General features: G+C 42.7%; 2 protein-coding genes across 4 annotated transcripts in view; one reads left to right on the forward strand and one right to left on the reverse strand.

Moving 5' to 3' along the window:
* Positions 1-8: 8 nt before the first annotated feature.
* Positions 9-25,092, forward strand: IPPK (inositol-pentakisphosphate 2-kinase). 2 transcript variants are annotated; one of them, XM_085235942.1, is made up of 13 exons: positions 9-208; positions 10,959-11,006; positions 13,118-13,213; positions 13,787-13,853; positions 14,391-14,512; positions 14,928-15,017; positions 15,633-15,691; positions 16,038-16,110; positions 17,119-17,398; positions 18,017-18,167; positions 20,039-20,141; positions 20,651-20,730; positions 21,760-25,092. In XM_085235942.1, the coding sequence occupies exons 1-13, from the start codon at positions 128-130 to the stop codon at positions 21,983-21,985; spliced, it is 1,476 nt and encodes a 491-aa protein (XP_085092068.1). In that variant the 5' UTR covers positions 9-127; the 3' UTR covers positions 21,986-25,092. The 2 variants fall into 2 exon arrangements, with proteins under 2 accessions (XP_085092068.1, XP_085092069.1); XM_085235943.1 differs by lacking the exon at positions 9-208 and adding an exon at positions 8,886-10,726.
* CENPP (centromere protein P) overlaps positions 24,848-25,538 on the reverse strand; it is a 121,927-nt gene continuing 121,236 nt past the window's right edge. For both annotated transcript variants that reach the window (XM_010718395.4, XM_010718393.4), the window contains exon 9: positions 24,848-25,239. In XM_010718395.4, coding sequence (XP_010716697.1) covers positions 25,118-25,239 — 122 coding nt within the window. In that variant the 3' untranslated portion in view covers positions 24,848-25,117. The remainder of the gene's footprint in view (positions 25,240-25,538) is intronic.

Here is a 25,538-nt window from a genome sequence, read left to right on the forward strand (position 1 = left end):
CCTCCGGCGGAGGGCGGGACTTCCTGGGGCGGAGCGGCGGCGCGGGGCCGCGATGGTGGCGGCGTGAGCGCGGCGGGCCGGCGACAGGCACCGTCCCCGCGGGGCGCGGCGGGGACCCGGGCCGGGCATGGAAGCGGAGAAGATGGACGAGAACGAGTGGAAGTACCACGGGGAAGGCAACCAGAGCCTCGTCGTCTCCCACTGCCAGGTGAGGCGGGTAACGGCCGGCGCCGAGCGGGCGCCCCTCCCCCCGCCGAGCCCCGCGTGAGGGGGCGTCGCCTCGGGCCGGGGGGGGCGGAGAGCCGCTCCGCCGCGGTGTCCGCCGCCGCTCCGTGAAGGGAAAGCCGGCGCGGAGCCGAACCGCGGCATCCGCGCCTTTGTGGAGCGGCAGCGTTTATTACCCGGCAGGAACGGCCGCGCGCTGCGGGCTCCTCGCAGGTGTCTGTATCTGTATCTGCATCTGCTCTGCGCCGGGAGCGCCAGCCAGGTGTGAGCCGTGCTGCGCTGCGAGAAAATGCTGGAATCTCGTGGCCTTCTGGGCTCCGAACGGCGCTGCCGTGGCCCTCCTCCCCTCCATCCGCACGTGAAATGTCATTCAACGCTCATGCCTCCCGCGAGAACGCCGTGCTTGATTTTGTTTCCTGCCTAAATTTGGGCTTCGCTAAAAGCAGCTTAAAAATACAGCCGGGGAACAATAAGAGCCGGCTGGCTGTGCAGCGCGGTGGGAAGCCGGCACTTCTCCTTTCGGCCGCAGCCTGGAACTTCGGGATGCGCGAGGAAAACAGCTGTGAGTGTTCCTGCCTGGCTCTGACCCAGCAGAGCTTGCCTCTCCAGCCCCGCGTCTGCTGGCCGTGAGCTCCTGTCAAACCGGAGCACTGAGGTAGCCTTTGGACAGGGATCGTTGCTTTGTGCCTCTCGCAAACAGGACGTGCTTCCATCGAGGGCTGGTCGGCTGGCGTCATCAAGGCAGTGATTTTGTTTTACTCCTCTTGCCCCGTTCAGCTCGTGGCTTTTGTCTTAAAGGCAGGTGGGAGGGGCAGGGATTTGGTTGTGGAGGGGAGATGAGGCTGGGAGGTGAGATGGAGAGCAGGGTGGAAGTGTTGGTGTGCTTGTTGGTCCCGTGTTCTCATGCACAGCTGTATTCTGGAATGTGGGAAAGAAAGAAAGCGGTCCCTGCCTGTCTGCGTCTGAACTTCTGAGTTCTTCTGGAACGACAACAGAAGCAAACTAAAACATCCCTTGTCCTTCTGGAGAAAAGGGCTCGAGCTCCTTTGCCCTTTGTGAACCCAGGGAGTTTTGCTTCAGCTTTGGTGCTGTGGCTGCCCCGTTGCTGGAGGTGCTCAGGGCAGGTTGGATGGGGCCCTGGCAGCCTGAGCTGGTGCCTGATTTAGTGGGTGACAACCTTGCCTGCAGCAGTGGAGCTGGGGCTGGGTAATCTGTCAGGTCCCTCCCAGCCCAACCACTGTGTGATTCTATGAGCTCCTGCCCTCTGGACCATTCTTTAAAGCCCTCCGTGTTCCAGCTGGGGGAGAAGGCAACCTGGATACATACTCTCACTGCAGGTTGCGTGGAGTGCAGGTGAAGGCTAAGAATGAGGCGTGCTTCGGTTCATGCTGCTCTGCTGTCTTTAAGCCTTTGTTTCTTTCTTTGGCTCTTCCCATCCCCTGCATCTTTAAGACATGAATGTAACGCACTGTTAATCCAAAGTTATTGCAGTGCCAAAATTAAAAACTTGATCATGGAAGAGTCACGTGGCCAACAAAGAGCTCTGCCAGCAAGGAGCTGATAAGCCGTAGGTTCAAGCAACCAGTGAATGGCTTTTTGCGGTGCCTTCGGATGGTGGCATATAGCTGGAATCTGACTGTCAGCCCCACTGGTGTTCTGTGGAACATGCTCTGCTGTTGAAGTGAAAATGCTGCAAGTGTTGTGGTTGTTTTCTTTTTTTTCCAGTAAAGTAGTTCTAATGAATGTGAAATTCATCATAAGTATACAGTGTAACAGAACACAATTCTCTGGTAATAAAGCTTTTCCTCTTGGTTTTTAATATAGCTGTGATTAACTTAATCCAAACTGAAAATGAATCGTGGTCAAAAAGCTCCTGTGTTGTGTTTGTAGCCCCATGAAATGTTTCTGTTAGAAAGTGGACCGTTCTTCTACATCATCGATTTCAGTGGGAAACAGCTGTCAACTCTGCTGGTTTCTGAAGGCAGTGCTTGATGTATCAAGCGCAGAGTTCAGATGGATCTCCCTGGAGTACACAGAAACTGAAAGCTTATTCATTTAGTATCTGTATGATTGTTGGCCATGCGTTGCAATTTTGAGTATTTGATTGAATCACAGTATCCTCTTCAAATAACTTTACTTGCCACACTTCCCCATACAGAGGACCCTCTGGTTACTTCTTGTAGCTGCTGTCTCAGGCTCGTGTGAAGTGCTGTGGTACAGATCCAGCTTGACAAAACCAAACAGACCAAACAAAAAGACACTGTTGCATGCAGCCAGGCAGTTTAGAAAGGATGCTCCTTGTTCTCTGTGCTCTATGGGAGTGCTGCTCCCTCTGCATCAAACTTGGCCTCTGGTTTAAAGAGGCGGCCACACCGTTCCTTACCTCCCCGTTCTACTCTTGAGCAGTGGAGAGGGACCTGAGGAGCTGCCACAGAGGTTATTGTCCTGTGAGCTGTTTGCTGGCTCTTTCTGAGGTGGAGATATCTGGTGTTTCAGAAGTGAGCTGAAAGTCCTCTTTGTAGTTCTGCATCACAATCAGTTGTTTGCTCTACCAGGGACACTAACTCTTCATTTCATAAAGACTTCAGGAAGTTGTTGTTTCTAGAGTAGCATAAGCAACTCAAGAAGAAAAAATGGTTTTCTTTGAACATTGAAACACTGCTTGAAAGCCCATTTGTGAGATAAAGCACTATGGAACATCACAGGAACTCCTGTGCCTCACTGCGGATGATTTTATGGCGATCTAACGCTTCCTTTTAAAATATGCTTGGGCATTAAGTCTGTATTTCAGGGTGACTACATGGAGGTGCTACAGGACAAGGATTTTTCCCAGTGTGTTTTTGATTCAGTAAGATCCGGATGATCCTTGGTGTGTGTTTGCAAAAGGTTGTGTATCTTCAGGTGCTTTGATTGTTAGTACCCATCTCCTGGTCCTGGAGTGCTGGCAGCTCTAACAGACAGCCTGGGCTTTGATGAGGGTTTGTTAGTAAGCAGGTAAGCTACCTGCACAGCATATCTGAGCTTACGATATAGACAGGGGAGATGGCAGATGGAGAAGGTAAATGAAGCAGAGCTGAGGAGGCTGAGGAAGGGAGTCAATTCAGATAACCAAACCTGCAGAAGATTCCTATAGTTGGTGTAGGTAAAAGCTAAATGATATCTGGCTGTTCTTTGAGATTTTTAAATTATGTGTTTTTTTTTTTTTTTTTTTAAGCCTTCAAGGAATATGGCTAAGAATGAAGTATCGATATTGCACTGCTGTCAGTGCTTCTGTCACAGATCTCCTTCCCACCCCCTGCTGGGCTTCACAGCTATCCTGCACTTAGGTGCCAGGCTCTGGTGTCCCTCACAGTGCAGCTACCTCTGCTAGCAGCTGCATTACAGTGCCTGCAGTATGTGCAGGAAGACCCTGCATATGGGAGATTGATTTGGTTTTGCTCCCCATAAGATAAGATTTATTCTGTGTCTGAGGCAGTGCTTTGCATCGGAGGCTGCGTAGCTGTTCCTAGAGCTGCTTCTTGGGTATGAAGTAGTCTTCCTGATTTGTCGTTGTTGTTTGGTTGGTTTTGTTTGGTTTGTGTTAAAGTATAATCAAAACTCATCTCACTGGAATATTTTGTTGTAATCAACTTACTTGCAGAGAGCCATTAACAAGATTGTGTGTTTAGACACAGAGGTTTTGGCTGAAAGAGTGAAAACTACAGGCAGAATCGGCAGCTAGCTGCAGCTCTCCTATTTGCTCCTCTGGCAAAGAGAGAAGAGATGCTGATCATTAATGGCCATCTCATTGAGTGAATCACCAAAGCTATGTAACACAACGTCGGGAGGAGTTTTGCATCTGGCTCTGTCAGATTTTCTGAGGAAAGCAGAACTTTCATGTCAGTGAGTTGGAACAAGATTCCAGAGTGAAATTCCAGCAATAAGACTGGTTGACTAAACGTGATATCCTGCTTTGATTTTAATTTCCTACTTGTAATTACTTTTATCTCGTGTATTTGTTGAAATTAAGTAGAGGAGCTTCCGTTGGAGCCTGCTGAAGTAAGCAGCTCTGTGAAATCCAGTTGGAGAACCACGGATGTGATCAAGGTGTGGCACCGGTGGAGAAGAAAGGAAGAGATGCATGCCTTGCTGTAAACAGCAATTAAGTTTTCGGGAATAGGAGGCAGTGACTAGCTTAATTGGAATTCAGGATCCAGTGTGGAACTGTAGCCTCTATGAAATCTTTCCTGGTGTTAACTTTGGGTAGCTAATGTTTAAATAGACATCAATAATCACTGCAAAAAAGGCAGATATTTTTGTACTTGTGTTTGATTCCTTGGCTAAATAGGTATGCAGCTGTGACTATCCATAGCATAACTGATTGGACCAGCCCTACTGGAGTGCAGCCTACGGAGTGATGAATCAAAAGTTGGAAGCGCTTCCAATTCTGGGGATTACCTGCAAAGCTTTTTTTTCTTTTTGTCCTAAAGCAGCCACTTGAGTCAATGTCTGTATAGAATTTTGATGTCGTGTTGCAGTTAAATTTACTTTTTCTTTGACTTTCCCAGGTTTCTGTGCTGAAGGGATGCTCTGACCGCAGTGCAGTTCAGTGATAGTTTTCCTAAAGCAAAAGGGAAGGTGATGCCAGGTAGGAGAAGTCAATGAAGAGATGAGAAAGAACATGATGTCTGTAAAGTCTCTTACAGTGTTAGCACATTAGGTTCTGTAGGTGCAGGTGTGAAAACGTAACGTCTGTGGAGTGAGATGGGGGACAGAACCAGTGGCAGACTCAGGTCTGATGCTGCACAGGAGTGTGGCAGTCACAGCTCTGCTGTGGCAGCAGCAGCCCCACTCGTCACTGTATTTCAGACCGTGTTTTTCAGAGGTACCTTCAGACTTTGCTAATAATAATCAGGAGTGTTGGAGCAGGCTTGTCCTCTAATGCCGTTCTTTGGAAGATCAAACTTCAGTTTGTGTGTGGATGTTTCTTTTTTTTTCTTTCCCCCCCCCTTTTTTTTTTTTTTTTTTGAATGACTTCTGAAAATGCTGTAGGTTACACACAGTGGAAATCCAAAGTGAATCCCAATTTTGCATACAAGCTCAGGAGGGAGGTAGTGTTGGTTTTTTGTTTTTTGTTTTTTTGCTTGGTTGGTTTCTGTGCTAGCTCAAGCTTGAATGAGTTTCCATTCAAAACTGACTAGATTATGACTTCACATTAAAAAAAAAAAAAAACAACACATTTTTTTGTCATCTGTAAATGGTTGATGAATGTAGTGGTGGATTTCATCAGACTGCTCTTTGTCTTTTCTGTGCTTTGAGTGGGCAGCAGCTGTAGGTAGGACACGCAATGACTGCTTGCTTTGGGGGGGATGACTGAGGTGCCCCATAAGGTGGGTAGGAGCAGTCAGTGTAACCACCTCTGTCCTCTCCTCCAGCCTCCCTGTATGGTGTTTCCTTTGTGCCAATGTAAGATTTTGGAGATGTTCAGTAACCACGTTCACGCCTTGTGGGTCTGCTCGGGAAGGAGCTGAGACGCTGCATGATTGAAGGGTTGCTCAAGGCTTGTTTAGACTTCTTGTAGCTGAGTTACAGAGGTGTCAGGATGCTTGGAATTAACTTGGTTCAACTCTCCATTTCATTACTTCATTTTAATCTGAGTGTTTTGACTTTTTGTTTCTTCTCCCTGCGATTGTCCTGAAGCACCTCATCTCCCCAGCACAGCAGAAGTGGGCTGGGCAGCTGCCTGCAGCCATCTGCACTGGGAACTGTTGGTGGTACATGGAGGAGATGCTGAGGAGTTTGAGGAAGGAAGCACAGTGTATGTATTCACATTCCTGCTTGTAGAACTCACCTATTTTCACAGAGGACTGAGATATTTGACATAAAGCCCCTCCCAACATTTGACAGTCTGTTTTGTTTGTGGCAGTCAGGTGTCAGGGACGATAGTGCCTTAGCAGAGTGCAGCAGTTTTCTGAGCTGGGCTCCTGGAGAGCTCATGCCACTTGCTCCCAATGTGAGTTTCCAGTGGGCAGATCACTTGGTAGCACTTCAGATGATGAGGTGGTGTAGCTGAAGGGCAAACGTTTCCTTCTCACTCATGGCTAGCACCAATCTGTGGAATTCTTGAGGATTCGGTGAGTTGGTGCTTCTCTGCAGTGGGAATCTGGATCATAACCAAAAGGAAATGAAAGAATAATGAGTACCTGAAGCCTGGTGCGACCTGTGAGCTCTGTGCTGGAGACAGCACGTATTGCGGCCGGTTTGCCTCCAAATAATGGCTGAAAATACTGAATGGTCAACCAAGTGCTATGCCAGAGATTCTGTATTCATATCAAGAAATCACGGGGTTGTTCTTAAAGAGCTCCTGTGCCAAATAGAACAGTATTGTTCAGTTTTTAAATGCTTCCTTGCACTTTGCGTAAGCAATTGCTAAACTTCCTCCATGCTGGCAGGAAACGGAGCTTTCCTCACTTTGTTCTGTGTGAGCTTATCCACGTCCTTACGCAGAACGAAACTGAGTTGGGAAACGTAATGTTTTATACAATATCACCACGTGTTCTGCATTCCAAAGCTGGGAATTTCCCAGTGTTGAGCTGGCGTTCGTCTCCCATGACTCCCATTGCCCAACATGTTGGCACCTTGGGTGAGGAGACCTTTATAGCCTCATCTGTGGAGCAGCCCAAAGACAGGCACTGATGGCAGCACAGAGGCATGATTTTACTGAGTTCTGTAAGTTCTCAGAGGAAGGAATTGCCTCCGTGCAGCTGTGTGTTCTGCCACCTCTCTGTCCATCTGCTCCCCATCCGCAGCAGGTCTCTGAACAACCACTGTTTTCTGTCCCTCAAACTAGAGTTTGAACCCTAGGGGTTGTGGAATGCAGACTTGGAATAGACAATATCAGAATGATTTCTTTTGTTGGTGAATACTGCGTGCAGTTCAAATGTTCTGCAGAAGTAGCTTAATGTGAGCAAAACAGGTCTGCAACAGGCCATTGAAAATGTCATTAATTAGTATTTGGATATCAGTAACTTCAAATGGGGCTTGAGTGGTGATTCTGTGTAACTCAACCCCAGGCCCTGTGGCTGCAGTGTAGGTAAATGCACTTGTTGAAATGCAATGACCTCAGGAGCAACTTTGTGTCTTCATCTCCTTAAGGAGTGGATGGCAGCCCTGCGTGTAATTGATTGCAGCAAGTAATGTAGTATTAATTATAGGAAGAGGTCTGTTACCAATCTCTGAGCTCAGCTTTCCTGCGTGTTTTACAACTGGAAGCTCATTGTTTTAAAGCTGTCTGTATAAAAATCAAGTGTTCTGTTGTGTGCCTTTTTAAAATAAATGTGCTGACCACGGACTGTAGCAGGGAGGTCAGTAACTCAGTGATGTGCAGTGCTGGCACAAGTGCTGGTGGGCTCCAGAGGCACAGCGAGGGAGGTTGGCAGGCCTGGCACTTCCACAGGGCTTCGCTGTCTATCAGAAGACCTTGCCTACGTGAACACAAGCTGGTGATCAGCTAGATAAGACTCTTCTCTAGATATCAACGTTCTGCCTCTGCACAAAAGCACTCGGTGTGTGCTGTTCGGAGCAGTGGTGGTAACAGACTCACAGCATTTGTTCTTTTGCTTGTTTGGAAAGACAGGAGCTGAAGTGACGTCTCCCAGGCGCTGTGTTTGGACAGGCTAACTTCACGTTCCCATACAGAAGCTTGTTAGAACACCACATCAGCTGAGCTGGGCAAGTAGAAGGAAACTGCACTTTTTTTTTTTTTTTTTTTTTCTGGCTTTATGCAGATTCTCTGTTTCTTGCACTGGCACCAGCTCTGCCACAGATCTTGTTCATAATGTAGAGACTGAAAGTTGAAACCACCTCCTTGGAGTGAAGCACCTTTTCTGAAGCGTGCTGTGTGGGGACGGCAGCTTTGTCACAGAGGTACACAACTTGTGGGTGCCGGCCTGAACAGGAGTTTGGTCTTATGAGAATGGACTTCAGAGAGATTTCTGAGAAACTGTGGTTTCTCAGTATCAATCTGTAAAGAGAGAAGTGTATTTATCCTGGTTTTGTAATGCAGCTGCCTAATCCAAAGTACCTAGGTTCACACCAGTCGTACTTTGTTATTTTGGCTCGCCTAGCAGGGGTTGTGCAGTGCTCAGGTTTCTTGAAGTAACATTAAGATAATAGCTGTAGTCACTTGTTTGGAGAAGCAGCAGAAACCCATCTTTTCCTGGGATCCGTTAAGACTTGTGGGTATCTGTGAATCCATGAATTTCTTCGGACACATTTTTGCAGCCCCTCCTACAGGGTATTTGTGTTTATTGGCAAGCAGCAGCTTTCAGGTGTGATGTGAAACAAACAAGTGTTGTCTGGCAGGGTGCTGAAGGACTATTTGCCTTTAAGCTCTTAGTCCTAGAACTGGGGTCTCACACCACTGTGGCCCATTACGGTGCTCTTGTACAGCGTGGCCTTGGGGTTGTCTGTGCAGACACAGCTTTCTGTGTCCGTGCTGCTACTGCTTGTCTGAGTTTTCTATCACGACTGGACACATTTTTTGTTGTAGTCAGGTTAAGCAGTGTTGAGGGCTTACAGGAGTGCAATAAAAGGAATGGAATGCGTGGAGCTGTAGGGTCTGGCTGATCTGACCCTCAGAGTGCTAAGAAGTAGCGACAAGCTCCTAAGAAATCTGTTCTCTTCTGCGTTTGACCATTCGTTTGCATGCAGAAAAGCACGTTGGCTTTGATGTTCAGTGTGTAAATATAAATCTAAAGCACTGAAGATAACAGACAAAAAGCCTCATGGCAACAGCTGCCCACGGTGTTTCCAAGAATCGGTCGACTCAATCGGTCATGCAATATAATAAGAGGTACAGAGTGGTGTTTTCAGTGGTGACAGTTCTCACCCAGCTTTTGGTGTCTCCTGGGCTACCCTCAGCACTGCCCCGCTGTGTGTGTGACCTTGCTGTAAGGGCATGCACAAAGGATTGGGTTTAGAGGGCAATTTCTGAGAATCTACCCGATAAAAAGATGATGCTGATTATTATTTTTAGATCTGGATCTGCTACTCAGGTGGCTTACAGCCTTACTGAAGGGCAGTGCAGGGTGAAGTCGATGGCGGCTGGTTAAATTTGATCTGTGTATTATTGGAACTCTGCACTGCCTCCTTTGAGAGAGGAGTCCTTTCAGAAAAGCAGTGTGTTCTTTTGCCATAAGTACTTCTTGCCCTAATGTGCATCTTCACAAAAGATTTCGTAATGAACAGGTGCTGCGTTGTTGCAGAAGCTGAGATTTCCCTGAGCGGTGGCTGGAGGAAGTTCCTTGGTTGGGAACTGATGAATAAAGCAGTGCCTACAGCACCCTTGAAATACTCTAGGATCAAGTGACTGAATTACTTGTTCATTAATATTTAAAGGAGACCAAACCAGGTGATCATGTCAAGCCATCACAACAAGTGCTTGGTGCTGCTGAGCTGAGCGTGGGCCAGAAGGGAAGAAAGCCATGCAGCAGCCCTGTGGGCACGGCAGCAGGTCCAGCTGATGGGCAGGGGTCTCAGTCATCATCTCTGCTGGTGTGACAGCAGTTGAGCTGTTTAGATCTTGCAGCACGAGGTCAATCAGAATGCAGAATACCTTCATCTGAGAGTGTTTGCCAACCTGGTCATTTGCTGGGGAAGAAGCTTAGATTCTAGAAACCCAAAGTGTAACTTGGACTTTTAGTCTGCATTACTGTTGCTGGGTGATTTGCATGTTACTACACCACCCTTGTTGGTGTGCGGAGAGGTGCAAATGGAGCACTGAGGGGCTGAGCAGTAATTCAGAAAACACCTGTCACTCTTTACCTACTGTGGTGCCCAACTGGTTTTATCCACGTCTTGTTTGAACAGGCATCAGTGCATCCCTGCAAGTAAATACTGGCGGTCAGGTAGTGACACAGCCTCAGCTGAGGGGCAGCTCTGTGTGACCAAGCCTGGGAGGGTCTCTGCCAACTTGAAACTAAGTTAAAATTTGCTTTTCATACGATAAGTGGCAGTATTTATTCAGTATAAATTCACCAAGGCTTTCCTGAAAGAAAAATACTTTAGGTGACTTGTTTAGTGGAATAGGCTTTAGGAAAAAGGCACTCTAAATATTTTCATCTAGACCCTTAAAAACAAAAGCTAAGGGATTCGAAGAAGGGATTTTAGTTGTTGTTACCAGATTTGATTTACAGTTCCCCAAATGAAGTTTTGTTTGTTTCATTAAGGAGAAAGCTGCTGCATTTGTCCTAGTGTGGCATCTGTTTGCTTTTTGGAAGTCTGGAAGTGGCAGCGGCGGTATCTCTCCTTAGAGCTGTGCAGTTGCTGCCAGCTGCTTGGGATCCCCTTGACGTCAGCACAGTGTTACCAAACGTCACCGGCAGGGCTTGTTGAAGTGAGTTGCACAGCCTCTGCCAAAGACAGCTGGAGTACAAATGATAATATGGGACAGACAGACAGAACAGACTGGGTGTTAGAGGCAGCAGTCCTGGTGCCACTGGGGGCATGGAGTGGTGCCAGGGTAAGGCAGCAGGGAGAGGAGAAGGAAGGTCTGGGAACAGAAGGTCGTGCTCTTGATTTTCAAGCTGAGTGAAGTAACCATTTAAAATACCTATTTATTTTCTTTTCTTTGTATTTTTTTCGTAACTCCTTAGATGAACCAGGTGACAATTGTGCTGCTGAGATGAAATTTACTTTGAGATTGTGGTGTGCTTAAGTACTAACAAATCTTATTGTTTCCCATCTCTCTTCAGCGCTGTGTGGTGCTGCGGTTTCTGAAGTCCCCCCCCAACCAGAACAAGGTAAGATTTAGGGAGTGCTGGTGATAAAAGTCCACAGGTAAGCTGAGAAAAACCTGTCGGAGGAGAAATAAGAAACCCACAGAAGAACTGTGACTGATGGGAGCAAGAATAAGGGATGCTTTGATGCGTGCCTGTGCCTCGGGAGCTTTGGCAGAAGGGGGAAATCTGAGATGATGTGACGTAACCAAGGGGATGTGACTGCTGTACCACAACCTTTGTGTGGGGCAGACTGAAAGGCTGCAGCACACGGAGAAGAGGTTGGGGTTTCTGTGAGGGGAGTTGTGGTGGTGGAGGAAGCATTAGTGTTGCATATCAACGTGTGTGAGTGCAGCGATGCTGAGGAAAAGCAGGTTTCAGTGTTGTTAGGTGGGATGGAAGAGGAGCAGCGCATGGCTGGATCGTGGTACAGGTCTGCTGCTGTCTGCAGGGGTGGTAGCTGAAAAGCCACTGTACTCTGGACAAAGATAGGAAATACTGAAAGAAAAGACTTCCCTGTCTTATCTGCTGCAAACAGAACGTGGCGGGAAGCAGCCGGCCATTTTCTGGGGCTGTGGCAAAACATTTTTCTGCTTGAGAAGGAACTGAAAAGACTTATCTTAGATTTGCTTTAAAAGGAATAAAAGCCAACTGGGAGACAAAGGCGGTGGGTAGGAATGAAGCGTCTGCACTGCGCTCCCAGGGAAAAAAAGGGAAGCAGAGGAGGCAGGGAGTTCAACTGCTGCCATTTGCTTAACCTGTGAGTGCTCTTTAGGGCACAGGAGGTGAGAGAGAGAGAATGGCTTCAGCTCTGTGCTCTGACCCTCCGGGAGAAGTATAAAAAGTGATATGGCTGTATTGAGAGTGAGGGGTTGTTTTAGGGGGGAAAAAATAAAATAAAAGGAAGCAAGCAAAGTCAATGTGTAGGGAGAATTTTGTGGGTTTTTGCATTAAATCAGAAAGATAAATGCAGAGTTTTCAGGTTTAGCAGGGGACAAAGAAGTTCTTGCAAGCAGAGGAGACACGTGAATGCAGTGATACAAGCTATCTGCTTTCTGCTACTCTTTCACATGAAAGAAACTTTCCTTTAAAACTGAAAACTGGCTGAAGGAAGCTTTTCATCTGCTTCTAGTAACAAGATTTAAACATACCTGCCCTGCCCTACAAAAACCACGGGAAGCAAGCTATTTTCTAGTAAGAGATGTACTGAAATGCAGATGTGCATCTCACTCTTCTGCTTCCCTCCTCTGGGAGAAGTCTTTCTTAAAAAGTGCACGGACTGCTTTGCATTTATATTGCTTGTTTGTGGGTCAGGACTGAGGGACTTCAGTGGTGAAACACGGCGGTGCTAACACAAATTGTGATGTTAATTTCACACTTAGCTGCTTTAACAAAAAGTCCTGATAACAAACAATATAACTGCGGGTTACATTTCTTCCTGCCAAATGTCAGAACTCATGGAACGAAAATAATAATAAAATGAATGGAAATAATTAACAAAAAAAGGTGGTTGCATATGTCAGCAAAGCAGGTGGGAGCAGCCTATGAGCACCAATGAGCTTCCCCTTACTGCAGAAGGTGCTCTTTCAGTTTGGAAAATGAATCCTGCTAAAGGGAGCAGGTTAAACTTGTATGTAGTCTCAGTAGACCTGTGTTTCAGTAATAAAATAATCTTTCTTAATGGTGCAATTTATGTACACTTGTTAAGTAGTGCTTCCTGGTGGGAAAAAGAAACCTACCTCTCGTGATGGTATTATGGAATAGAAACTCCAGATGCAGTGTTCTGCAGCACGCAGACTCTCCTGCATGTCAGTGTTGGCGTGAGGGCATCTGCTTTTACATACACTCGTGGAGCTGCTGAAGAAGAACAACAGAGCTTGAGCAATCCCCCACTTCCACTTTTTTTTTTTCATTATTTCTGTCCTTCTTTTCTCAGAAACTTAAGATGAAAAGTCATTTTTTCTGTTTCCATGATCACCCCAGCATCTCAAACTGCTGTAAGGAAACGGCAGTTGTGTGTCCACATTCCAGCACTTACTGACCATTGCTTTGCTCGATCGACAGCCGGCGTATGTATGTACTGAGCAGTGGTGACCATCATTTCATAACTTAATTAGTGCATTTCTTTCTCCCAGACTTCAGAGGAAATACTACACCATCTGCAAAACATTGTAGACTTTGGAAAACACGTTATGAAGCAGTTCTTTGGGGAGAATTACGTTCACCATGGGGTAAGCATTTCCTTCTTCAAATAAATGGCTGTTGCATTGTAAACTTGGAAGTCGTAGGGAACGCTGAATGCCATTTGAAAACAACAGACAGGGTTTGCAGATGCTCCTGAGCAAGCTGCACACACAAGAACAAAGAACAAAGACCACCCTCCCCAGTGCCGGTGAGCTGACGGGATCATGCTCTGTGGCTTGATCTGCTTCAAGCTGCTAATGAGAAAAGTAATCATTGCTTTGCTCTGTGTAGGGTGAGAGATGACAGAGATTTTCAGACTGGTTTTGCAAAACGAAGAGGGAAATCTAGCTTGTGCAAATTGTGTAGGTTTCTGCATAGTCAGCTCTTCCTTGCCATGCGCTGTTGTTCAGGGTGGGTTATATATTGTGTGTGAATTCAGGTCCAGGTCTTCATACAGGTTAATGTGAGGTGAGAAGCAGCTCCTTATATAGGTCAGTCTGTTGGTGGTTGTGACACACTGACCTTTGGTATTCCATTTTAGGACTCCCATTTAGGCTGTAATCTTTGTGTTGAAATACATATGTTTACCTCTTTTCTTTTTTTTCTTTTTTTTTAATTAGGAAATTATTCAACTGCCTTTAGACTTCGTAAGACAGCTCTGTTTAAAGATTCAGCCAGAAAGGCCAGGTAAGTGCTGATGACAGCACTGAAACTTTCAAGCTATGACACATCAGGCCTTACTAGGAAGTTTATAAAAGTGTAATACCTTAGAACACAAGGAAACTTCTTTTAGTCTTAAAACAATGACAAATTGAGATTATTTTACTGCATGCAATGTTAGCAAGAAAACGTGTTGTATCTTTGAGTACAGTTATAAATATCTACGTGTTCTTGGCCAATTGAACACACTCCTTTGCTGTTTCAGGCCTTTCATCAATTTTTAGGTTTAGGTGGAAGCTGGCCACCCAAGCAGCTCTTTAAGTACTCTTTATGCCTATGAAGTTTTGAGGAAACAGAAGATGTGTGTTGCTAGCAGGAAGGGCAAATTTAAGGAAGTGCACAATCAACTAAATCCTGCTAAACTTTGCTCTGCCTTTCTACGTTTGTGTTTTTTTTTTTTTTCTTTCTTCCCCCAACTGGTGAACAACTCAACTGCGGAGTAAAAACAAACATCTACACATTTAATTTCCTTGTGTTTTCCTTTCTTTCTCTCCCTCTCCGCAGAGTCTCGCTGTGATAAAGACATGGACACACTTAGTGGTTATGCAATGTGCCTTCCTAATCTTACCAGGCTGCAGACCTACCGCTTTGTGGAACCCCGGCCAATCCTCTGCATAGAGATTAAGGTATCAAATAGGAGAAAATGCTTCTGTTTTTTTTCCCTCTGCGTTCTGTAAGCTTGTACTGACCAGAGCAGTTTCAAAGAAGTGCAGCAATGGGGTATGGCAGAGCTCAGGCCCTTGGGATGAGGTATCTCTATACCTCCCAAATTCCTGATCTTTCAAAGCTTAGGAAATTCCCGGATATTAGTAGGTGTTGCTGTGGGCAACAGCAATTTTATGTGTCCTTAATTCTTAAATGAGAACTTCATAAGAATCAGGAATGGTGTACAGTGACACATACAAAGCTTTTAAGTATCGGATGTTGACTGATAGATTATTTTTTTTGTGTGTCCTTACGCTTGAAAGATTTGCATGCTGGGTGCTTTTTATAAAAATAAATACGTTTGTATTTGTGATCTCTTTTTTGTTTTCCTTTTAGCCAAAGTGTGGCTTCATTCCTTTCTCCAGCCATGTTTCACAGGAGATAAAGCACAAGGTGTGTCGTTACTGTATGCATCAGCATCTCAAGGTAATTTCTTTTGGTTGTCATCCTGCTTTCCTTTGACTATACCATGTTTCGTGTTCACTGTTGCAGTCTTGTTTTCATGCTGAAACTTGCATATTGTTGCTTAAGACTCTGATATGACTAAAGACAGTGGGTGTATATGCATCTGAGTTGCTGGGTGTGAATGTGTTTAGTGAGAGATGGAAGAAGTTCTGTGGGAAGCTGGAAGCAAACACACAGTCTCTGAGGACTATTGAAGCTGTTGATGAGGTAAACTCCTGTGTCAAATCTCCTTTCCAACACAACTCAGCAAATACATGGTGCCATTCCATAATTTAAAATGGCATGTAACACAAGGAATTTATTTGACAGTGGCCTTTGTATGTCTGAAATGGTGTAACTGTGCCATATTGAAATGTAACGTGAACTTTCTTCCTGCTTCCCATCTGTGAATGCACTTGGAGTGATTTAAGCTCAATATGAAGATGAAGACCCTTAATAGACATGAGCTGTAACTTCGTAGGGGTTTAAATGTCATGGGACCTCTGAATACAGCATGTTAGTGCCACACACCTGACTTAAAATAACTGACAGCAGTTACTCCCAGACATGACTGACAGTGGTGTTGGTTCTCAACAGGTAGCAAATGGGAAGTGGAAGCGACCAAGTAAATATTGCCCAGTGGATCTCTTCTCAGGGTAAGGACATGCGTGCCTTGATTGTGCTTTTGCCAGAAAAGCCTATTGTACATTTGTTTCTCAGATGACTTTTACTTTCCCTGTAGTATTAAGGATAATGAATGCCTGCTTGCTTGACTCATATAGTGGATGTCTGAGGTGCTTTATGCCTTTTCACACTTCTTCCAGGAATCAGAGTTGCTTACTAATAAATCAGTATCTTCTGCTACATAACATGAAACCTCAGAAGTGTTCATTTACTCAGATTAGAAGTTCTAATTTCCAGAAGTCACTTAATCTTTGTGGTGAATTTAGGATGAGTAAAAGTGGTGGTAAAACATTCTTGGATTCTTTTTTTTTTTCCTAGAAATAAACAAAGAATGCACTTTGCTTTGAAGAGCTTATTGCAGGAGGCACAGAACAACTTGAAAATATTTAAGGTAAACAGTCTGATTTGTCTGCTTGATTCTTTTTTTTTTTTTTTTTTAATGTTTAATTTTTTATGCTTTGGCTTCTAAACAAATTGATTTCAGCACTTGGACAGTCAAGATCCTGCTTCAAACTGCCTAATAGGCACTGTCAGTGTTGGACTGTGAAGTGGAAGAAAATGGAAAAATTCTTAGTTAGATTTCAAGATAGGGCAGGTAAGTAATTTCTCAGAACTAATTAGTGAATGAATCAGCAAGAAGCAACTAATAGAGACTTTCAAATGATTTTAAACTGTACGTTCTTCAGAGGAAGAAAATGGAGAACTTTGCATGTTGCTACAAATATTTTTGGAATAATATAATAATATTACAACATGAAGACCAATGTGCAACGCACCTCACTGAAAAAGTAAAAAGTCACTTTTTCCTATGTGCAGATAATGTAGGAAAATATAAAGCAGTAACTGATGGATTATTTTCAGATTAATTCTAAATAATTAAAATTATTTTCAGTTCATTCCAGTATTAAGCCAATTATTTCAATTACTTAAGCTTGAATTGTCCCGGTGGTTCTATCCAGGTACAGGTAACTATTTTGCTTTTTTTGCCCCATTTTATTATTGCCTTCCATTTTCCAGTGTACTTTTGAAAGGAGTTTGTTTGATATGGCACTTTTTCACTGTTGACCTTATTCAGAAAGGACAGATAGGGAAATTAGCTGAAGATCAGTTCACTTTTGTTGTTTGAATTGCTTACAGTGGATTTAGTGGAGTAAGCAGTGTGTGAGTTAAATGTTTTTTTTTATAGTCTTAATTCAAAGGCCGTTACCTGGGATATCTGATTAAACAAGTTGGGTAAATTTCTAAAAGATTGGGAATGTGTTTGTATGCAGACTGTTAGATTAGTTCACTCTTTTCTGCACCGTGTGTCATTTTAAACTATTAAATCTGGTATTTTGGATAACTGCGTACAAGTAACTGGATTTCATGGAGTACCTACATTTATCTTTTTCTTTTGCAGAATGGGGAACTAATTTATGGCTGTAAGGATGATCAGGAGTGCTCCTCTGACTGGAATGAACTCGCTCGTCATTTAAAACCTTTCTTCTTTCCTTCAAATGGGTTGGTCAGTGGGCCACACTGTACAAGGACAATTGTTAAAGAACTAATCCATGTTATAACTCTGACGCTACTAAGTAGTACTGATGCCTGCAGGGCAGGTGATATGAAGACAGTTCCTGTCTCCCAAGGAAGAAGCTACTGTGAAGCAAGTGCTTTTAATAAGGAGCTGGTAAGAAATGGTAAGAAATAATTTCTTGAGCACTGTCCATAATCGACTGCTATCACAGATGTGGATCCTTGCTTCTCATTTGCTCTTCACTGGTGTGAGAACTGAAATGGTAGAATTCTAGCAACTAAAAAACAACAACAACAACCAACCAATCAAATTTGAGCTGCATTGCTGTTAGGTCATTGTTTTTACTATGACCTTGTAGTGAGTGCTTCTACCACCTCCATCTATGGAAGGGGATTAAAATTAGTTCAGAAGGCAGTAGAGGATAAATTGAACACCAGCTTGAGCTGACAACAACAACAGATTATTTTAAATGACTGGGGCTGTGCTGTGTGTAATGAAGTCTGGTTGCTTTTTGTTGGTTAGCTACATAACATTTGGTTCTTGCCTTCCCCTGCCCTTTTTGACAGCTGTAGCCAGCTAGGCTATGGTTTGTTTTCTTTCCTCTCCTGGTAAAGAGAAGGTGTGAATAGTGGAGGCGTTTGAAAATCAAAGTGCTTTTTTTTTCCTTGGATTGATCTGAAGCATATTTGGATTTGCTTCGTGAACAAGCACTTGCCATGGCGAAGTGAAGCAAAACAAAGACATTCATGGCTGCCTTTTTTGAAAACACCTTTTCTTCTAGGTAAACACAAATTGGAAAGCTCTGGCTTACCAAGGGGTTGCCTCCTTTATAAAACTCTTCAGGCTCAGATGCTTGACATGCTGGATATTGAAGGACTCTACCCTTTGTACAACAGAGTTGAACAGTACTTAGAGGAATTTCCTGAAGAGAGGTAAGACTTGATGCCATTTCAATTCTGATCAAGTGGTTTTGCAGACAAGTCTGGTTCTGTGCAAACACAGCTATTTGTTAACTTTTACTGCTGTGTGCAGCCTCCCTTAATCGCACACTGTGTATTCTGAATTTCTAACTTGAAATCTGAAATAGATGAGATTTACTGCTTCAAGTTTTGATGTTAATGAATTTGATGTGAATTTTAAAGTAATAATTAAAGGAAGCTCACAGTAAAATATGAAAGAAAATACTGTTCCTTTGAGGAAAGATACAGTAGAATGGATGGTAGCTTTCCCCTGCCTTCAGAAGCTGCAGAACAATGTCTGCAGTAATAATGATATTTTTACAGTCATTCTCAAGTCTATATTAGTCTACCTCCTACCAGCACTTCAATACCCTTAATTTGATGTTCAGCTGCAGTCCAAACTATGCCTGCAGGTTCTCACAGAACAGATGAATGGATAATGGTTTATTATCTGTCCATCTGCTCTTGGCCACCCTGCCCTTTGTATGTAGGTTGCTCTGAAAGTAATGCCTCCTATTTATTCCCCTGGAAGCTACAGCAATGAGAATGAGTGCAGTGATGCTATTTAACAGAACAAATTCTCAGCTACAAGACACTATTTTTCGGCATTGTTACCACCATTTACCACTGTACATTTTTGTCAGCAGTGATCAACAGCCTGCATGCTATGCTAGTAAAAACATGCACCTGTGGAGGGAGGTGACCCTCTATTGCTGTCTCCACTGCCGAAATACACCACCCACTGCTTCCCTGTGCTCACATCTGCTGCTTGGTCACCATAAACGTTCAGCAAGTGTCAGTGAATGTCAGTAGGTGCCTTTTTTACACGTGGAAGAACTCAATGACACACCTTTGCTTCTTAGGCACTTCCATGTCAGATGCCATTCTGTCAGACTGTCCCTCTGCTGCCATCTGCTGCATGGCAATGCAACCTAAAGGAATATTAATGAGAAGCTTCAACCTCTACTGCCATTCCGCCAGTGGAACCAAATAGGAGGCATTACTTTTGGAGCAGCTCAAGATGCTGCATTCATTCTGAAATAAAGCTTATTAGTCGACATAATCACTGTAAAAAGACTTAACTGGATGCTTCCTGCGTTCTTGAGTAACTGCCTGTCCTCCTGCCCGTGCTCACAAGAGGGCACTCTGGCTTCACTTGCAAGACATGGCAGCTTGTGCTCCTTCAGCTCTTCTGGCCTCCTTTGTTGCAGCTGAAGCCTTATCTTCTGGAGGGCAATGAATTGGCCTCAAGTTCTGCTTAAATCATTCACTGTGCTTACCTGGATATCTATACATTAGGCAAGTTATTTTAAAATGTATTTCATCTGTGTGGTGTTTTTATGCTGCAAACCCCGTTTTTAGGGGTTCAGATTTTCAGGGGTTCTGCTATTTAATGTGGGAAGGAAGGTTGCCAAAGGAACCATCCCAGTGCTAGCACATCAAGTACCTGCACATGTTGTGAAGCTGGGGCAGAACAGGTCCTTATCAGGAGAGATCATACCCTGATGTTTTCAGCATGGCTTTTTGGGAACTTCTAAACAAGCAGTTTAGAACAAGCAGTTCTCAACTTTGGAACTTTTTGCTAAGGAATACTGTTCTTGTGACATACGAGTAGCAGCAGATTAAAAATGACAGGAAAAAAAACCCTAGCACCAAAACCTAAATGGATGCACATCTTCAGAAAAGTGAGCATGGTGGGGATGGCCACAGCGTTAGCTGAGTGTTAACCTGTTCCATCCTTAGTGCTTTTCGTGGTATGTTCTAATCTGAACATCGGGGCTGTTGATCTTACTGGCAGTAAATCATCTTGGCTGTTTGTAAATCTTCTTTTAAAATGTATTCAGAAGTACATTACAGATAGATGGACCTTACAACGAAGCGTTTTATGAGAAGCTGCTAGATCTTTCAACAGAAGACGATGGGACAATAGCATTTGCATTAACAAAGGTACTTTTCCTGTGTGCATTGTTAATCAGTCTGACAATTGTAATAAACACCGAACTGAAATCAGTGGATAGTGTGTTAGCATCACTGATGTCTTGTTAGAGCTTTGCATAGGAAAATGGTGATTTTTGCCACTGTGCAAGGCTGTATGTTTATATAGCAGAAGTACTTGAAACCAAACATTTTTTAGCATCTGTTCTAGAGGGGAGGGGAGGGGGGGAAGTAGAGCTAGTTATTTCCTTCCTAAGCTGAGGAGGCATTTACATGACCTGGTACTTCTTTGTTCTTAAGTAACAGAATCTGTAGGAAATGAATGTGATTCTTACACAGGTTGCTGTAATACCACTTGCTTTTCTGCTAAACATCTGCTATAGAGATCATTTCTAGCTCTTAAAATGACTTACTAAAATACTGTGTGCACTTACTAAAGCCTTTTATAAGGAGCTGTATGCTTGATATCTAGACAAATACAAATCCTAATGGAGAATTGAAGATATTTCTTTGTTGTGTAGGTGCAACAGTACAGAATTGCGATGACTGCTAAAGACTGCTCCATCATGATCGCCCTTTCACCTTGTCTACAAGATGAGTGGTGAGAACAACTCAAATTCACTATGAATGGGAAGCATAGTTCAGTTGATTCATGTAACTTTAAAAGTTGATTTTTTTGAGGAAGCGTGCCTCAAATATTTGGCTGTGGGTGTATTAATAAAGTAGAGTTCCAATTTAAGACAGGAGTAGAAGACATCTGTGAAGAATTTTGTTAATAAAATGGGTCAAGTTTTCATATTTACTCCCTTTTTGAAGTCTGTCTTGATAGTTCACAGTGTAGAAGTTTAGCTAGAATTCTAGTTTTGACTAGTTTGATTTTTTCTGCCATGGTGTCCTTATATGAAAAACTTCTTTTTCAAGATGAGTTGTCCATAACTGCTTAATTAGAAAGCACAAGTCTGTGTTAAGCGTATCTGTGGGAAACAAGGCAATAATTGAGAGGGGACATTTTCCATGGTAAGTTAAGGGACTTTGCCACAGCATTACTTTTTGTGAATTGTGCCAGCACTAAGTTTGCTCTTACGTGGGGCAGTTTGCTTTACCAAAGCTTTAGAGAATATAGCCTCCTGCATTTGTGCTGTAGTTCCTGAATGAAATACTCAGGAGAGAGATTGCATGTGCAGTGGTTGACTTATATACTGAAGGACAGAGAATTTAATAATGTGTATATGTATATCAGCAGTTCTGATTCTAAATTGTATTACCTTGAACTTAAGTGGGAGTTGCAGTAATTGCTTCTGCTAATTAGTAAGGGTTTTGCTTTGTATGCAATATCACTTAGAGATGGGTTATATTTACTAGCTATAAAGACAGCAATTGTGAATAATGTTTTAACTTATGCTGTGTGGAAGCAAAAAGGAAAATGAGTCTAAAAAGTGCCAACAAATTTGCTTTAGAATTGTTAAGCTGGAGCAATGGTTTCTAAATGCTACACTGAATGAAGTTTACCTTCCATGGCTTTCACGGGATGTATAAAAGAAACAAGAGTCACTTCTGCAAGGGAACTTGAGACACAAGAATGAAAAATAATTTCAGTGACTCAGATGTGCATTATGGTTTTGTTTTCCAGCTCTGAGCAAAGACCTGTGGTACTTGCATCCAAAACAAGATTCACCTTTTCTGTTTCTGTCCTGGACCTCGATCTTAAACCGTATGAAAGCATTCCTCATCAGTACAAACTCGATGGCAAGATAGTAAACTATTATTTGAAGAATGTACAGGCCAAAGATGACCCAGTTATGTCCAGTCTCTTCAAGGAGAATGAAGACTGCACATTAGTTCTCCACAAAGTGTAACTCTTTCCTTAAGGTTACTTTTATTAGAACACATTAGAAAGTGAGAGATCAATGGAATACAATTATGGTGATTTTTTTCTATTGTGTTCAGTGCATTTTTCAGCTGTGAATGTTTTTGCTTTAAGAAACGACTTCTAATTGGTATGCCTTTAAAAAGACATGGAGTAGCACTAGAACATGCATTGGCTGTGTAACCTTACTGAATGTACTTAATATGACAGAACAGATAACGTGCCAAACCTTGGAACTAGAGGACAGATCAATTTAATACAAAAAGTCCACTTCTTTAGAATTGAGATAGCACAGAAGTAAAGGTTTCCTGAAGTATTGCACTAACATTGAAAACCTAATTACTAACAAGAGAATTGCCTTGAAGCTTGTGCTTTTAAGTCCCACTCATACCTTCTATAAGGGAAAGGAATGCTCTAACAAAACCTACTAGAAATCTTTAGCATTAAATCCACTGAAAATAGAACTGCAGTGGCTTTCAAGTGTTACTGATCTAAGGGACTGCCACGTTATTGCAAACACTCAAGTACTAATGCGCAAGGTTAAGAAAACCAGACTGCCTCCAGAAACTTAGTGATCACTTTCTGTCTACCTAAAGCTTCTGAAACTAAGTGAAAAGGGTTAAAGGTAAGCATATCTGAATGTTATGTGATAGCTGAACTCGTCTGACATACTTGTCTTTTATTTTCTATGTTATGTGCTGCTATTGAAGGTGAAGCCACAGCTCACACTTTCCTAATATAAACTGAGCGATAGAAATAACATATTCTACATTTTCCATATTACTTTAGGTCTTTCAGATCATGTCAGATATTGGCATTATCTCAGACATCCCACATACTGCATAGCATGAGCAGCTGCTTTCAAGGCTCATTCTTTTTAAGTGACAAAAGAGGTGACAGTACCTGATTTTCTTTTCTGAAGCTTAGGAGGTCACTTTCTCACAATGAGTACTACAGCTAAGTTTATATCACTACTTCAGCAATTTACTGATGGCTTTACTTTGTACAAACATGGGTACATGCAGCTGGAAACCTGTGTGATTTTTTGCAGAAGTCCATCTGCAAAGAAGATCCTGATTCAGAGACTGAAGATAAACTCAAAATTGGGGTAGTGTGATAAAATCCACAGCCATTTTCCCCACAGGAGTGGGGATTACAAACCCTAAAATGCAGAGAGGTGCTACTGAAGCTACAGTGAGCTGCTGTTATTTGTGATTAATGTCTGCTTACTGGTAATATTTTCAAAATAACGTAGGCTAATATTTAAACATATTTACATTGAGATCTCAATGTGATGTTTGAACTGTTTTGTTACCTGAAATTCAAAAAGCGGAATCAGACAATGTTGTAAAGTTGCCTCAACTCAAGGAAGAAAGAGGAAATGCAAAGTACCACCACACATACACCAGTAGGGCACCATGTTAGCAATCTCTTATGTTCCACTCCCAGGTGACAGTATGCCTTTGTGGAGCAGGGTCACGGGCTGTTCTCACTTCAGTGTGATACTAAATGTAATGAGCTGGTAGTTAACAGCAGTAATAACCGCTTCTTTTGTAAGAAAGCCAGGGAAAAAGAGGTCCATTTTTAAAAACCAGAGAATCTGCAACTGTTAGAGAAGTTGAGGAAGGATTATCCACAACTGAAAAGTTTCAGTTTTTTTTAATACTGTAACTTCAAAGACATTTCATATGCAAATAGAAGTGTATGTGTTGATAAAAGTTTCATTGCCGTGCAAGAAGAAACTAAAGATGAAATAAAGATTGCACAAAACTAGCTAAGCCAGTAACATGTCAGTGGATAAAGGAGCAATGAATTTTGCCTGTCTACTGGATTTCAAACTTGAAATTAGTCTGCCTTATATCTACCAAGATATTTCGTTGAGCTGCTGTTCATCAAAACAATCTCTGGCATTGTTCTGCTGTAGATTCTGATGCAAACCAATCTGTTCTGTCAGTTTTTCCCAATCTTCCAGAACAGTAGGAGACTATTGCAATATTAAAACTAAGATACTACACTGTTGCTTTGAAATTAGTAGGTTTAATTATTGGTTTCTCCAGCTGTTTTGCTATTGCTGTGTAATACTTTATCTTAACTAAAGTACAGAACAGGCAGTTGGACTGCTTATGCATGCTTACAGCAGCTATGGACTCAAAAAGGAGGCCTCCTAATATTATTTGGGAGTCCACATCATTCTCATCTTTGGCCCTTGATTCCAGGAACAACTTACTGTCTAAAAACCGTGACTTCAGATTGTACACATTGGTTTGAACAGCTCTGTTTAGTGACAGCTACAGCAGGGCAGGAACTCCTGAAAAATGCTGACAGCTCACAAATGAAGTAATGGTACATGGAATAGAAGTGAAGGAAGATGACAAAACGTCTGTCTAATGTTTGGTTTCTTCAGAGAGGAAGGTATGAAATGTGGTGCTTTTATAATATCTACTCAAATTTCCCCCAGAAGTGTGAGAATTACGTACTGTTCACAGCAAGCAGTGCTCAACTCACCCACTGGCTTTTACAAAAGCAGAAGGGCCTTTCTGGTTTAATTTAATGCCATCTCTACCCAACACCGCTACGGAAAAAAGTTAGTTCATACAATGACATTAAGCATAATGTTTCTTCAAAATCTTCAAATTATTTGCCTACTTCCAGCCTAATTTAATAAGAAAGCTATTCTTAGAACTCTTTGTTCTAGGAGTCTTTAGTCATTTTAAAATCACTGTACTTTTACAGAGCTGTGAAATGAAACTTCCACTTTTTATGGACTTGATTTTGACAGTGCATGATCTTTTAACACTTTCCAGGCATCTAGAAAATGTTAAAAAGATAAACCACTCTGGTACATTAATGATTCAAAAAAAGATAAATTTATAATGAAATCACTCTGTACATGTAACTATTTTATTTGGCATTTTTGTATTTAAATGGCTGTATTTATTTTCATGTCATGACAATTTATATATAACGTGCCATAATTGTACAGATAGCATGTTTTATGAGTATGGTTTCTAAATGGAGAATAACTTAATGTTTATATTCAATAAAATTATAGACTGCGTAACACAATACCTTAATTAAAACTACTTTTGAAATTGCTACCTGTTGTACATTATGCTGGTATTCATTTTTCCAAGCTGAACGCTTGAATCAGATTCTCAATAGCAGTTTCAATCCCAAACAAAAGCAGCATGCTTCGGAAGCAGGTAGGTGCATTGTCAATAGCTGCTTTCTTCTGCTCACCAACTACAAGAAAAATGCAAAAAATTAACATTACTTTACATTACTTTCACACACATTTGCTGTTTCTCACAGCAGCTGTCAGCCTTGCATTTCAGGGTAGGACAGATTGCCTGCTGCCTAAAACAAGATGTACTTGTTTTTGCAATTGCTTTTAAATAAAATATGTTGGAGGTGAAGCTCAGTAGCTTGCTATATTTCCATTTGTTTGCCTGGCTGGACTCTGCAAGATGTATTTCCATTTTATCTAAGGACATGCTGAGCAAAAAAAAAAAAAAAAAAAAAGGTGTGTGTGGCATTCTACT

The sequence above is a fragment of the Meleagris gallopavo genome, chromosome 14 (assembly GCF_905368555.1).
Source record: "Meleagris gallopavo chromosome 14, MGAL_WU_HG_1.1, whole genome shotgun sequence".
Taxonomy (NCBI): Eukaryota; Metazoa; Chordata; class Aves; order Galliformes; family Phasianidae; genus Meleagris; species Meleagris gallopavo.